This window comes from Erithacus rubecula (assembly GCF_903797595.1).
Source record: "Erithacus rubecula genome assembly, chromosome: Z".
Taxonomy (NCBI): Eukaryota; Metazoa; Chordata; class Aves; order Passeriformes; family Muscicapidae; genus Erithacus; species Erithacus rubecula.
This window is the reverse complement of record NC_136661.1, coordinates 5,721,459-5,735,683: the sequence shown is the minus strand read 5'-3', so window position 1 is coordinate 5,735,683 and position 14,225 is coordinate 5,721,459. Positions and strand designations below refer to the sequence as shown.

At 34.2% G+C, this 14,225-nt stretch overlaps 1 protein-coding gene across 1 annotated transcript in view; it reads left to right on the top strand.

Annotated features, from left to right (window-relative positions):
• KDM4C (lysine demethylase 4C) overlaps positions 1-14,225 on the top strand; it is a 236,753-nt gene that overhangs the window by 130,976 nt on the left and 91,552 nt on the right. The window contains exons 13-15 of the mRNA XM_079330009.1: positions 11,462-11,643; positions 12,490-12,706; positions 13,629-13,705. Of these exons, the coding sequence (XP_079186135.1) occupies positions 11,462-11,643; positions 12,490-12,706; positions 13,629-13,705 (476 nt within the window). The remainder of the gene's footprint in view (positions 1-11,461; positions 11,644-12,489; positions 12,707-13,628; positions 13,706-14,225) is intronic.

The following is a 14,225-nucleotide window of genomic DNA, read 5'->3' as shown; positions in this document are numbered from 1 at the left end:
AAAAGAGGTGATCAGAGGATGCTAATAACATGTAGGCAGCATTCTTTGACACTGTCAACTGTTTCAGAATTGTAATTTTGCAAATAGAAGACTATTGTATTGAACAGCATGCTTAAATCTTAGCAGAGACTGAATTCACTTTTAATACAAAGTTCTTTGGCAGAAATAATTTTTTTTTTCCACAGGATCACTTGATTTGAGTTTTGTCCTTTCTTTTTGTCATTGTATATTCTTATATATGTATTTCCTTATGAAAAATAATTATGTTAATTGTTTATTTGCTGTCTTTTGGTTGTTTTTTTTTTTTCACTCTTCCTGAACCTATTCCTATGTTTGTCTAACTTCTTGGGGAAGTAATACCTAAAAGAATGAGTACAGAGAAATACTAGGGACTGGGGAATCAATCCTAGAAATTGTAGCTCAAGCTGCTATTTCAAGAAAATATGTAGAGCAGTACAGTGTGGGCTGTATGTCACACTCAACATGCTAACAATTTTCATGCAATGAACCTTGATCTTATACTCAGTGCAGTATGTTAACTTGTGGTAATAATATTCTGTTGTATTTAATACAGTTGTATTTCTGCTCACTTAAGCAATAAAAAAGCAAATTCAGCAGAAGGAGCAAGCATACTAACTTTGCATGCACATTGATTGGTCCCAGAGATTTCTTTCCAGCACTATCTGGTCACGCAACATTAGAAACTGTTTTTAAATTGAAGTTGGCTAAAATTTCCAGTTGCCCTAAATGATGTAATTAGAGTGTGTAGACTGAATTCAGTGTGGGGCTCTTTGTATATGTTCTTCAACATTTTAAATATGATCAGAATTTCAAAGTAGTTTTGCTTTCATTAGTTTCTAAGATAAGGAAACAGAAAGAGAGGAGTTTGTAAATGGAAACAATGGCTTCTGCTATGAGATAGTACTAAGCCTTGGTTTTTACATTCACTGTCAGAATCCTGTGAGATATGCTTGATTTGATATTAGAAATCAAACCATTTAAGGCTTGTTCAGTATCATAAATAGACTAAGCCTGCTTAAATAGGTGAAAATTACACTTGTAGATGCAGTTACTATTATTTTGTTTCAGAGCTTAAAGCTGGAGATTTTGCTTGAAGATTCTTACTTACTTCAGAAGGAAATGTTAAATTTATTCTTGATGTTGCATACATAAGACTTGAATAAGAATTCACTAACCAGTTGATAGAGGCATGTTAATATTTACTGCATTAGTATTACAATTTCCAGTATTGCTTTCCCTACCATAATGTTTTGTTGTATGAAGTTTTACTTCTTTAAAATACTTTGCTTTTGTGCCAATATGGGTTAATCAAGCACATAATTTATGTATGTTTTTCATGTATCATCATCATTTAAGAGGTGAAGAGTCCAGCACTATCTACCCCTTCAACAGTATAAGTGTGCAGGAAAAATGTGGTTTCTGTCCTTTTCTCTGGTACCTACATTACTTCTGTTTTATTTAAATTCAATTTTCAATGTAGGATTGACATAATTACGAAAAAGTTGTGACACTTACTAAGCATGTGGTGTTCTGAAAACCCCAAGAAAACTTTTATAGAAATATTGTATAATCTTTAGTAGGTATTTAGGAAAGAGATGTGTTAAAAGGTCAAATAAAAGCTTTTCCTTTTACTGTTGCTAACCTTGTGAGCCAGCAGCTGATCTGCAGAAATGGCAAGAACTGACAGCTTTGATTATTAGCACTGGCAGCTCTTGTCCCGTGACATATTTTATGAGTATCAGTTATCTGTCTTTCCATGGACACCTACAGGATCTGAGATGAGCCAATATTTTGATCAAGAGTGGAATATGAACCAGTTCTTCTAACATTTATCCACATTTTCTGGACAGCAGTATATGTTGTGATCACTGAAGGGTTCTTCAGATAAACCTTGCAGCTCTAATTGTGCTGTTTTCTTAGCTTTAAAATATGGTACTTTACCTCATAAAGGACTGGATAGAATTGCAGTCTTGTATAGAAAGGCATGTAAAATTCCTCATAATCAGGTGTGCCAAAATGAAAATGGATTTCCTGCTGCATTAGTGCAGCCTCTCAGTTGCCTTCTAGTGGAGTTGGAAGGCAAACTGAATGTGACATTTACCAAGGAGACAGGAATCCCTTCTGCAGGGTGATCTTCTGGAGCTGAGCTTCTGTTTCTGTAGTTATGGTCCAAAGAGAAACAAAAAACGTATGACTTGCAGTTACAAAGGATTAATTTATCGATGTATTGGTGCAGAGTATTGCCTAGTAAGTTATTCTAGTAATAACTTTAGTTTTTCAAATTAAAAAAAAACCAACTTAGTTCATAGAATTACCATCACTTTTGTCAAAGTCTGAAGCTGCATTGCAAACCATTAGTATTGGAAGTGATTTGATTTTAATACGAAGGGATTTTGCTTACTGTCTTTTCTTGGCTGAGAAGTATATGCAATATATGTTTTAACATACAAAATAATTACATTTAATAAATTGATTCTTGAAGGAGTTCAAATACTATTGTTTTCTAGTGTATGAAGTGTTTATGGAATATTTTTTTATTGATCTGCAGGAGCTATAACTTGAAGATATACATTTATAATTCTAATTTGGGCATTTATTTGTCATGAATTTGGATCAGTGATTGAGTCTGTTGTATCTTCTATACTTAGCTTATAACTTATATACTTAACTTATAATGAGGCCTTGGTTCAGTGAAGAACTTCTGAACAGCCTTAACTGAACACATTCAAGTAACCGTGTTCCTCAAATTTCACTTGCGTTTTGCCTCAGAGGAACTTGTGCTGGAGTAGTATTATGATGTGGGTTAGATTCCTGCTGCTTGAGAGATACAAAATAACCACAAAATAAGTTTTCTTCACTTGGTACTGTTTCTTCTTTTATAGTAGTGTGAAACGGGAATATGTTGGTGATTCTGTAGCATAAAACAGGAGTATATTGGTGACTCTGCTTTGTACTATTTCTGAAGCACTCTAGCAGCATATATATATAATAATTGAATGACTGTCTGATCCTATAGTATTTGGCAGTGTGGTCAGTGATGTTGCATTTTAATTTTCAAAATAAGGAAATACCACCAAGTAATTCTGTTGTATCTGAGGGACTCGTTTTATTAATAGGCAAGACATGCAATTTAATGCCAATCCTAGATGATTGGCAAGAAAACTTTCTTTTTTTCCCACTTTTGTACATATATGTACCCTTGAAGACTATGGTCTTTAATTAGTAAATCAGTAAGCATGTATATGGATGGCAGTATCAGTTCCTAAAAATTCCAGTGTAATTTTAGTTATTGATCAGATGTTTTTGTGATAAGTACAACAACCACAAGCAGATTACATTAGAATGCAAAATATGGAATTTTTTTTATAAGAACTGTGAAAAATTACATGAGGGAGTGGAACTGAGAAAGCAGCTGTCTAATTCATAAGTGCTATGAATTAAAGTTTTTCAATAAAGCAGATATATGCTAATTTTTAGTTTGTAATTTTGCTTGAAGTGGTTTTGTACTGACAACTATGTTTTCTGCTGATAGGCTGTGCAGTAGATTTCAGCAGATCTTCTTTCTTTTCTGTTTTGATTTTGCTGAGATACCTGTTTGAACAGATTTATAAATACAGGGTCTACTATTTAAATTTACACAGTGCAAAGACAGGTGAAATTACTTTTATATTTAATATATACTGTGTATATAAATATATGCAATAATGAAAATTATTATACTAATATGCTGTAAATACTTCATATTAGCAGTTCATAGAGATTTAAGAGCATCTCTGTTTCTTTGGCATCTTGTCCACATTTTAAAAAGTTGCCTGACTAGTGGGTCACCTTTAAATTTGATTTCTGCACATGGTAAGTGACTGTGTTTTTGGAGACACTGGATAGCTCATGGACTTGAGCACTAGTAAGAATGTGTTGCTGGTGCTTCAGCTTAAGTAGAGAGAATAAGTAGACATCTTCTATAATTTGAACCTGAACTGCTAAGGTTAAGTTCTTCATTCTGTATGCACAAAAAAGCTGTACATGTGCCATGCAGCTACTTAAGGAATGCTCTGAATGCAAGATTGGTTTTTACCCTTTGTAATTATTTGATATCTGTATGATCTAGTGTTTCAAATAGCATTTTTTTTGCAGGAATTAGTTAGCAACAAAAACCAAAATTTACTATTTTCAAAAATAACAACGCTGTAGTTCTGTATGATTTAAATGTAAACTGAATCTCTATGCTGTGAATCCTCAGAGTTTTCTCTAAGTTAGTTTATCAGAATCATTGCAATGTAAATCAAATACATTTTAGTTACTTCATGATTTGTTAGAGAGAAAGGTTGGAGTTCAGTACAGCCTGACAAGGTCATTTTACATATTCCACATGTTAATTTCTCCTCTTGTAACTTACACAGTAGTGCTCGTAAATAAATACCCAATAATCTGTGAAGGTCTGCTTTTCTCTCCTTTCTTCAACTTCTTAGAACCTTTCAGTTTTTCATATTCATCCAAAGTATCGGTGGGATCAATGCTTCCTGCTTTCCATGAAAAATCATGGTCAGGGTTTTCAAAGCTGTTGATGAGATTTTTCCTGGCTTTGCTAGTATTTATAATAACTTTATTTACTGTTTTAAAGGTAGTGGTCCTTTCTGCAGCCACTCTTAATCACGACGAGATTTTTATTACTAGGTTCTTATTTGTCACCAAATCAGAAAGAATGTTTTTGCTAAAGTAATCATTACTGTTTTAGTGGATACCACCCACCCTTAGGAAAAGCCTGCTGACTGTGCAGTTCATGAAAGAGTACAATACACTCTTAAGAGGTTCTAATAGATAGACTGTGTGTGGATGTTTTAGTGAATAATACAGATTTTTCATATTTGAAATTACTTGAAATTACATGGGATTTTGATTTTGCAGAGTGATAGAGCAATGCACTTAAATTACATTGAAGATACAAATTATGATTAGGCTGTTGAATTGTAATATACAGTTCAGTCTCAATACAAGTACAAATTACATTGAGTGAAGTGTAGCAATCACAATACACAGGTCAATCACAAAACAAGTGTGAGCTTCATTATGGAGCTCTAATAGTATGCTGAAGGAAAACCAGAGTATCCCAGTATTAAATCTTCCAAATCTATCAGATAATCTTTTAATTATTTTTTTTAATCCTGAATTTCTCAAACTTTCAAACCATTTTGAGATCTGCTACAACTGAAGTCTTCCACTTTTTTTTATATTTAAGTTTTTTTTATTAAAGCACCCTATTACTTAGTTTTGGGAGCTAAATCTGATTTGATCCAGGAGCTCTTTGGCTGAACTTCTAGAGCTCTGATTCAGTATAGTTATCTTTACATCAAATTTTTATGAGAACTAAAGTGCTAATAACTATTATTTTGCAATTAAGCTCTCTAATCAAAAGTGTATACATATTTCACATTACTTGTACTCAGTGGTTCCGTGCAAGAAATGGAAGTTCTTGAGCAGTACAATAAATGTAATTTTTTTTCTGTTCATATTTTGCTATGTAATCTATGTCTTTCATTGCTGAACAAAAAAGAAAGACAATTTCTGTAACTAAGTTTGATGATACACTGCTGGAACAGTAAAGTTTTCAAGTACAAGACTTCCTCTCCATGGTCTTTTTTAATTTTTTTTTTTTTTTTTTTAATTTTGTATTATTATTATTTCCTCCAGGACATTTGAAACTATAGATGATGCCTCCCAGGGCTGAGATTATGCTCAACTACCTGAAAAATAACAGATGCTTCTCTGCTCTTCATAGCAGAGAATGCTGCTGTACAAAGCCAGAAAACATCAGTGAAACATAACCCCAAGCAGCAAAATCATTGTTGAGATTGGCAAAAGCAAATTGTACTGTATTAGTGTCTATGGCTTTTCACATCTGCTGGGTTAAATCAGCGAATGCTGGCAGCAGCCCATTCTGCAAATGGCCCAAATGTTTTTTGCTTGATAATTTGAGTTTGACTTAGTAAGCAAAAACCATTCAAAGCATTAGCCTTGTGTGTTGGAGCAAGTTTCCCACGAACTGTCAAACCAGTAACATTAGTGAAAACAATTCATTCATTCACTTACTCACTTGGAAAGCACAATGACTGTTTAGAAATACTTTGCTATGGAAGGAGTTTCCCTTGTATTAAAACAGATCCTGGGCTATAATTTTCTTTTTGTCTACACAGTTTGTTTTAATGAATTGTTTCATGTTTCTTAAATATATGAAGGGGTAGAGATGCATATGAATAATCACATTTATGAGAACTGGTATTTCTAAAATTACATTATAGAGATTAATTAATCCCTATTGATACCTTTTCAGGTATGAATATGATAACAGGAACTATAATCAAGTTTAGCATTGCTAATCACCTTGTACTGTCAATAATACTATGGCTGAATGGTGTGTGTTGTGGTTGAAGCCCAGCTGGCATCCAAGCATCACACAGCTGCTCACTCACTCCCCCACCAACCACACTGGGGAGACAGTTGGAATATTATTGTACCATTCATTGTCAGGGTGGCACAAGATACAGAAAAGACCTTGATGCTGTGCAAGCACTGTTCAGCAATAACAAAAACATCTCTGTACTATCAATACCATTTTCAGTACAAATCCAAACCACATCTATCTACTGTGAAGAAAATTAACTATACCCCAACCAAAATCAGCACAATACGATACAGTAAGATTTATGTCAATTGTTATGCATTTCTTTAAAGCCGTAATTGTATTGTCAAGTATTTCTGCTTTTTTGTTGGAAAAAAGAGCACTTGGTCTAACCTTTTTCAGGAAATAGAATATTTAAACTAATTATAAATTGTATCTGGAAAAGTAACACTACAACAAAACATAATATTTGCAGTGAAGTAAAAATGCCCAGGTGGTTTAGAGGGATTCAAGATCTCTGACTGCTGTTAATGGTAACAATAAGATATTACATATTTAAGCATAGGCTGCATTACATCATCTAGTTAATACATTTTTTGACTGATACTGGTCCACTTTAGAAGTCAGTGTGAATTTACAGCCAGAAACATAACAGAAGTTACAAGAAATAGATTTCATTCATGTAAGAGTATTTAAAAACTGTGCATACTTACAGACTTGCCAAATAAATATCTTTCCTTGGTATTTGTCAGTGTGTCTATGTGTTATGCATGAGTGTGCAATCTCTTGTATGGTGCTGTCAATTGATGTGCAGATTTCCCTATCATGGCTAGCAGGCTCAAATCCTGTATTTTCCTTTAATTTTTTCTCTGACAGTGAGATGTATTTTGTACCGTAGTTGAGTTAAAAGTTTCTGTATTAAAGAATACTAAGGATGCTTTATTTACTTTTGTTCTGATTACCTCTTAAGTTGAAATGTATGTTTTCATGCCAAAAAGCATGAAAAAAATTACACCAGAGATCACACCAAAGAGTTCTGTTGCACACCTGCGCAGGGTCCTGTTCATGCACTTACTGTCAGCAAATTGTGAGGACGCATCAGTGACTTGGTCTGAGTTAGAGCAGACACAGAAGAGAAGGTAGATTCTCCAGCTCTGTTTCATGTGCTGTATAGAGAAAATGCTCCCTATAGATATACATTATGTTTTGTATCACTGCATTGTCTGACCTTTGTCCTTCAAACTGCCAGTCTTGGGCCATTGGTAGCTGCTCTTAGAGCAAGGCTAGGTTACCATAATAAAGGCGTGATCACATGGGTGCATATTGTAGATTGTTGTTGGTTGGCAGCATCACAGAAGTGACTATTCATCAAAACTTGATCTACCAGAACTGAGAGCATTCTCATGCTCTTTCAGAAAAATGCCAATATGTCAGGTGAGTGAAACATTATGATCGCAGCTCTTCTTGAAACATTACATACTGTCCTTATGAAGAAGATGCCAGTTTTTTTGTGAGATGCGGGGGGAAATGTATCTTCCACTGTAGGAACAGATTCTTCCACTACAGTTTTTGCAGGTTTTGAGTACTTTCAATTGGCACTGATTCACAGCTGAAGTAAAAAGTATGCTTGCTGATGACAGTGGAGTCTCCGAGATGTTTCAGTCAGTACGAACACTACAAATTGTTCTTACTTTGAAAACCCTCAGTTAAGGTGAAGTTTGAATGGAGCCAGCTAGATGCTATAGTTGTTTTGTGTTCTTCGAACAGACATGTCTGATTAGAGAAACACTGAGCTCGCATGAGGCCCCTGAATATCTATCCTGAAATTGCATGCAACAATGTGAGCTAGGAAAGTAAATTTATTTTAGACTGAGCCACTGATTGTTTTTCAGCTAAACAGTAAGTAATGAAAGAAGTAATCTAAGAAAGTAAAATGGGTGAGAAGTGCTGGATAAACAGAAAAAAAAAAAAATCTAAAAATCACTTAAGTTTTCCACAGTGTTTTTGTACATAAATAGGACGTTAGTATTATCAAATGAACAAGTGAAGAAAGGCTATAAACTGTGCCAAGCAGCAGTGGTTGTTACATCAAGTAATTATGCTCTCTATGCCGACTCTCAAACAGTTGGAGAGCTGGTTTTTCTTTTAATTTTCTTGCCAGATTCTCAGTTTGCATTTATGGTGCATAACTTCTCTGACTACGTGGAAACCAGGAAGGTACCTCCACTTGTCCTGCCAGAGAAGCTTATGTGGAAATTCTTCCTCTCACTGGTGCACATACATGAAAAATAAAGCACACAAAGTAAAACCGCCCAAGTTCTACTGATGGTGAATAGTTACACAGAAGATTGCATGTTCTTATCTGGTGAGGAAGTTGTTCAAGGCAGCATTGTCACATTTTCTAGTGGGGTCATGTACTCTCTAATTTTTTGAAACACCAATTTCTTTTGACATTTGATTATTTCAGTGTGTGTGGGTGAATGCTGATTATAAGAAGATGAATTAATATTTCCGAAGCCCTTGAAAGATGATAATTTAGGCTCAAAAATTCCTCAGGAATATTGGAAGTTACTACCCTTACATTACTGATAACAGAGTATCAGACAAAGCTTGTAATCCTTCTGAATGTCTATTCTGTCTTCTTTTTATGTTTGTATCCTGTTAGTGAGCCATTTCTTTAAGTGTTGGATTAGGGAACCTCCCTCTGAAAGGAGGATGGGTATTTTTCCTTTCTTTTTAGTAGAAAAGAGTGAGGGGTTGCATGGTGTAATTTACCAGAGGGTCATATCATAGAGCTTGTGTCATTCATGCAGAGACAGAATATTGCAGTAAGGATCATGGAGAAGACAGTCGCACCTCAAAGGACATAGAAGGACATAGAATTCAGAATTATGGACATTGGAGATAAGAGGCAAATAAATGTGGAGTGTTTCTGCTTCTAGTCAATAGCTAGCTGAAACTGGTCTAAACATAATATAAAGGAGAAAATAAATTTATTAAAATAGTGCTAGTTTTGTATGAGTTTGTGAAAGATAGAGTCTGGTACATATGCATATGACATCTTGTCCCTGTCTTTGATTGGAATGAGGTTCAAAAACAAATAAAAAACTCTTGAAAGCAACAAAAGGCTGTTAAAAGCTAAGTATATTCTTGTCTCTTGTGTTCTTTTCAATTTCTTGGTTGGAAAAGCCTTTGTAAAAATCACACGACAGAACTGAAATTATGGAGTCTATATGGAATTAAGATGTAAATATTATTTTCGTTTAATAACCAATATAGTCATGAACTGAGCAGTCTGCAGTGAAAAGCCAGAACACCGTATGAGAGAACCACAGTTATCAACTCAGAATTAGTTCAAGGACTATAAATATGATGATAGATTTTTGAATAAAGAAGAGTATTATCAGCTGAGGTTCTGGGAAAGGCTTCAGCTATCATGGGAGAATTATTCTGTGGTGATAAGGAGTGGTGCAATCAAAGGATGTCAGTTTCAGAGTAGATAATAGGTGTGGAAGATATTACAAACTTTCATAACAAATTCTGTGGCTTTTCTTCATAAGGGAGAATCTAGCTCTGAATTTTCTGTGAGGTCATAACTCTGATGAAAATATTTCAGACAATGAGTTAACGAGCTCCTGAAGGAAAATAATTAAAAGGAAGAATTTAAAAAATATATATTTAAGGCTGAAGATACTTTTAACATGGCTCTTTAAAGGAAAATTTTAATAGATAGGAAGAGGACTAGTGAAATAACTTTCAGAGCTATGTTTTTTGCAGTTCTTTAAAACTGGACAGATTTTTTTAAGCAAATCTTTGTTAAGCTTTTAACTTAAAAAGTAAGTAATTAAAAAAATTACAAAAGTAATGTTGGCATTTTATATGTTCATTTTCTCTTTGTGTTCAGCTGTTTCTTCACTGATGTTCTTTTGAAGCTAAGTTTTCCACCAGAAAGCTCTGCTGCTAAATATTGACAACTTTTTTTGCAGTTGTTTCTTTGGGCCCTTCTACCCAGATTGTTGGCAAATGTTTATTGAATTGATATTAGTTCTTTTGAGAAACTATAAAAATGAATTAGAGATCACATGCAGGATATATTCATTAATTTATTTTTATTACGTTTGGCTTGCTTGTAGACAAATATTTTAGTCAATATTTTATTCAACACTGATAAAAATGTTGCCAACTACATAGTGATTTTGTAGCCATGTGTCACACATTTATCATAGGATACCCATAAAGCCCCTGCTTTTCATGAAGTAGAGAAAGCAGTCATGGGCTGAAGGAGTGTGATGGATCAGCTTAAGGTACTTAAATGTTTCTCTGTGTTGGAATTTTCTTCTGAAGTGAACAGTTTTTCTTAAGTACATCATTAGAAAAGGACTGTACATTATACAGTGTTTTTGTTATCAGGATGTTTAATTCAAAACTTTTCACATTTTTCTTTCCACATTCAGAGTATTACTCTGATTGACACCTCCATATCTTCTCATTGATTGTGAAGGATTTAGTAGGCACTGTCCATATGATCCAGCATGCATGTCTCTCTGCTTCTTAGATCTGATTGTTCCCCTTTATTCCCTGGCTATAACGTTTGCTTTTTTTTCCACTTTGTAAAATGAGTGTTATTCTTCCTGAAGAGTTTGTGAGGTGCCATCCTGTGTGACTAGAGTGATTTGTCTGGTGCTGCTGCCAGGATGCAATATGTTCCATCCATAAGGAAGTCAGAGCAGTGTGCAAGAAGGGAGAGGGTGTACAGTTTGGAGGGATTAAGGAGACAGTGGAAGAGTGAGACATAATGATGTTGATACTAATACAAAATGAAAACAGGAAACTACTTATGCTGTACATGAAGCAGTCAGCTCATGACATAGATGTCAAATCACTTAATTGTGGGTTTTTCCTGACACAAAGTTCTTTTAGACTTCTGCATCCATATTTGCACACAGATTTCTTGTAATATAGTTTGATCTTCTTCGTAACAGATTCATTGTTGTTTTTCTTCATTCCATGACTACAGTGTAGCCATTGTTTGCTTTCTTTTAGAACTGCCTGAAACGACCTTAATTGAAGAGAAAGTTCAAGAATCAGAGATATGGGCCAAGCCTCTTGTTTACCTGTGGCAGACAAGAACACCCAATTTCAATGCTGAAAAAGAATACAATACAGTTTGTGCAAAAAAGGAACCTCATTGTGCCATTTGTACTCTTCTCATGCCATACTATAAGGTAAGCAAGATTCTCACAGCTTTGTATCTGGATAAAATGTGAAATAGCTGCCTGGCTACTTAATACCCAAGAAATTATAAAAAAAGTTAAACTTACAAATTTCATTTGTAAGAGGGTATATAAACTCACCACCATTAAAATTAGAATTGATATTTGTTCACGTGCTATCTATCCTTGGCTGCAGATGCCATGACTCCTACTACCATTTATGCTGGGTTAGTGTTAGTTGTGCATGTGTGTGCAGGCATTTTCTCTTGAAATTATACTTTTTGGTGTGGTGAACCCAAGTAGGTTTGTATCTTCTAACTATTTCTCATATGTCCATCTCTAAATACTTTTTATCAGAACCTGTTTTACACTGTCTTCATTCAGTGTTGAGGAAACAGGTGTCTTCACAGTATTTAGGGCTTCTGAGAAGAAATATTCTCTTGGAAGCAGTCTAATGCAGAACACTGCTTGATACTGTCTTGTAGAATTACTGCATCAAATATCTAGTGAAAATTGTGTTGTAGTACTATGCTGCTAATTCTGAAGGTGCTAAACTGGAATTTCCTCAGCATGGAAACCAGGAAAAAAGCCTTTATTGTACTGGGCCAACTAAATGTTCCAAGAAATACCCTACCACTGCAATAATACTGTTTTGCAGGCTGAGTGCTGTTCCAGATGCCATAGTTATGTGGAACAATCAAGGCAGAATGACTGTTATAAATACCTAGGAGCAGTTAATTTTCTCATGAGATTGTTACACTTAGTTTGATAGTTGGGAGAGATGGAATAGTTTCATCATTGTCAAAAGGAAGAGTAAGACGGATTTTTACTTAAATATAGATTTTATTTCTTTTCCAGCCAGACAATCAGGATGAGGAAACTCCTATTTTCAGTGGAGCAAACTCAGCAGAAATATTGATGGCAGAAAATGAGAAGACTAAACCTCTTATTCCGGAGATGTGTTTTATTTATAGTGAAGAAAACACTGAAAACTATCCATCAAATGCCTTTGTTGAAGAAGATGGAACGAGTCTTCTTATTTCATGTGCAAAGTGCTGCATACGGGTTCATGCAAGTAAATAATCTAAATGTTCTGTTGGCAGAAATGTAATTTTGAATTTTGCTATAGTGATAAATAATAGTTAGCTAGGGTTCTAGAGTGTCTTTAAAATAACTTGAACATTTCCATTTGTAATGCTTCAGTCTGGCTAATTTTTTTAAAAAATACATTGCATATTCTGTAATTTATGATTGTTGTGAAAAATCTTGAAGAATTAACTTGGATAATCTCTCAGTCTTTCAGTGATCACAGACTTTTCATTGTTTTTTCTGTTCTAGTGATTTAAATACTCTTTTGATTCTCTATTTTAAATCTTTGTGATGCTAGTGTGTGCTTTTAGTAGTTGGGGTGAAATTCTCCTGGAGAACTTGTGAATATTGCTCTTAAATTTGGGGATGCAATATTTTTCTTCACTTAACATTCTTTTTTATTGCAAGAGTAACTGATGAATGCATAGGTTTTTCTACAGTATCTACTAAATACTGTAGAACTGTAATAGTTAAGTCTAAGAAGTCCCCAAGATATTTGGAAATATGGTATATTTACACAGAATAAATGTCAGTACATTGAGTCAAGTTTTTACTTCATGGAGAGTTGGTGATGTGATAATGCAATGACAAAAGTAAGAAATTCATTGTGATTTTGGTTTTTTTGGGAGCTTGGGGTTTTTGCTATTTAGTTTGGTTTGGTGGGTTTTTGTTTTGTTTTCTTATGGGGATTTTTGTGGGTTCTTCTTTTTATTTAATTTCTGGGAAGAAATATTTCATAGACTATGGAATTAACAGTAAGCCTAGATTTTAAAAGTCTCCTTTGTCACAAGACAAAACAGACATGTCCTGTGACAATGTATTTTTTTACGGTTTATGTATAACAGAATTGTATGAAATCATTGATAAAAAGGCAGAATATAATAATCAATCCAGCTCTCTTATTCTAGGTTGTTATGGTGTTCCTTCTCATGAAATCCATAATGAGTGGCTTTGTTCTCGATGCAGAAAAAAAGCCTGGACAGCTGTAAGTTGTTTTGCTATCTAACACACTAGAGATTAAGGGAGAAAAAAAAGGTGGCATGTGCATTATTTCATGTGATACGCAGCCTGCATATTTTTTCTGATCATACTTGCTGAGGAAAAACTAAATGTAAAATATGAGTAGAGTTCAATGCAAAATGTAATGGCAGTTTGAAAGACAAACTTGGCATAGTTTCATAGACTTATGATAAGGATTGGCTATCAGGATATGGTTTTGTGAAAAACATTATTCAAGCAAAAAACTGAAAATTAAAATGCATGTAAAAGAACGCAAAAAGAAATTTCTCCTAAATAGGTATAATCCAATTTTCATCTTTCATTGGTTACCAGAATACCTTATTACAGCTTCCTTTTAAGACAGAAGTGAATTTGAGGATCTTCTGAAATACTTTTGTTACTACTGTTCTAGATTCAGGGGAATATCAAGGGGAAAAGTGTAAGTCTGTTGCTGTAAGCTCAGAATTTAATTATTTGTTAAACAGTCATGGTTAGAAAGCCCCATT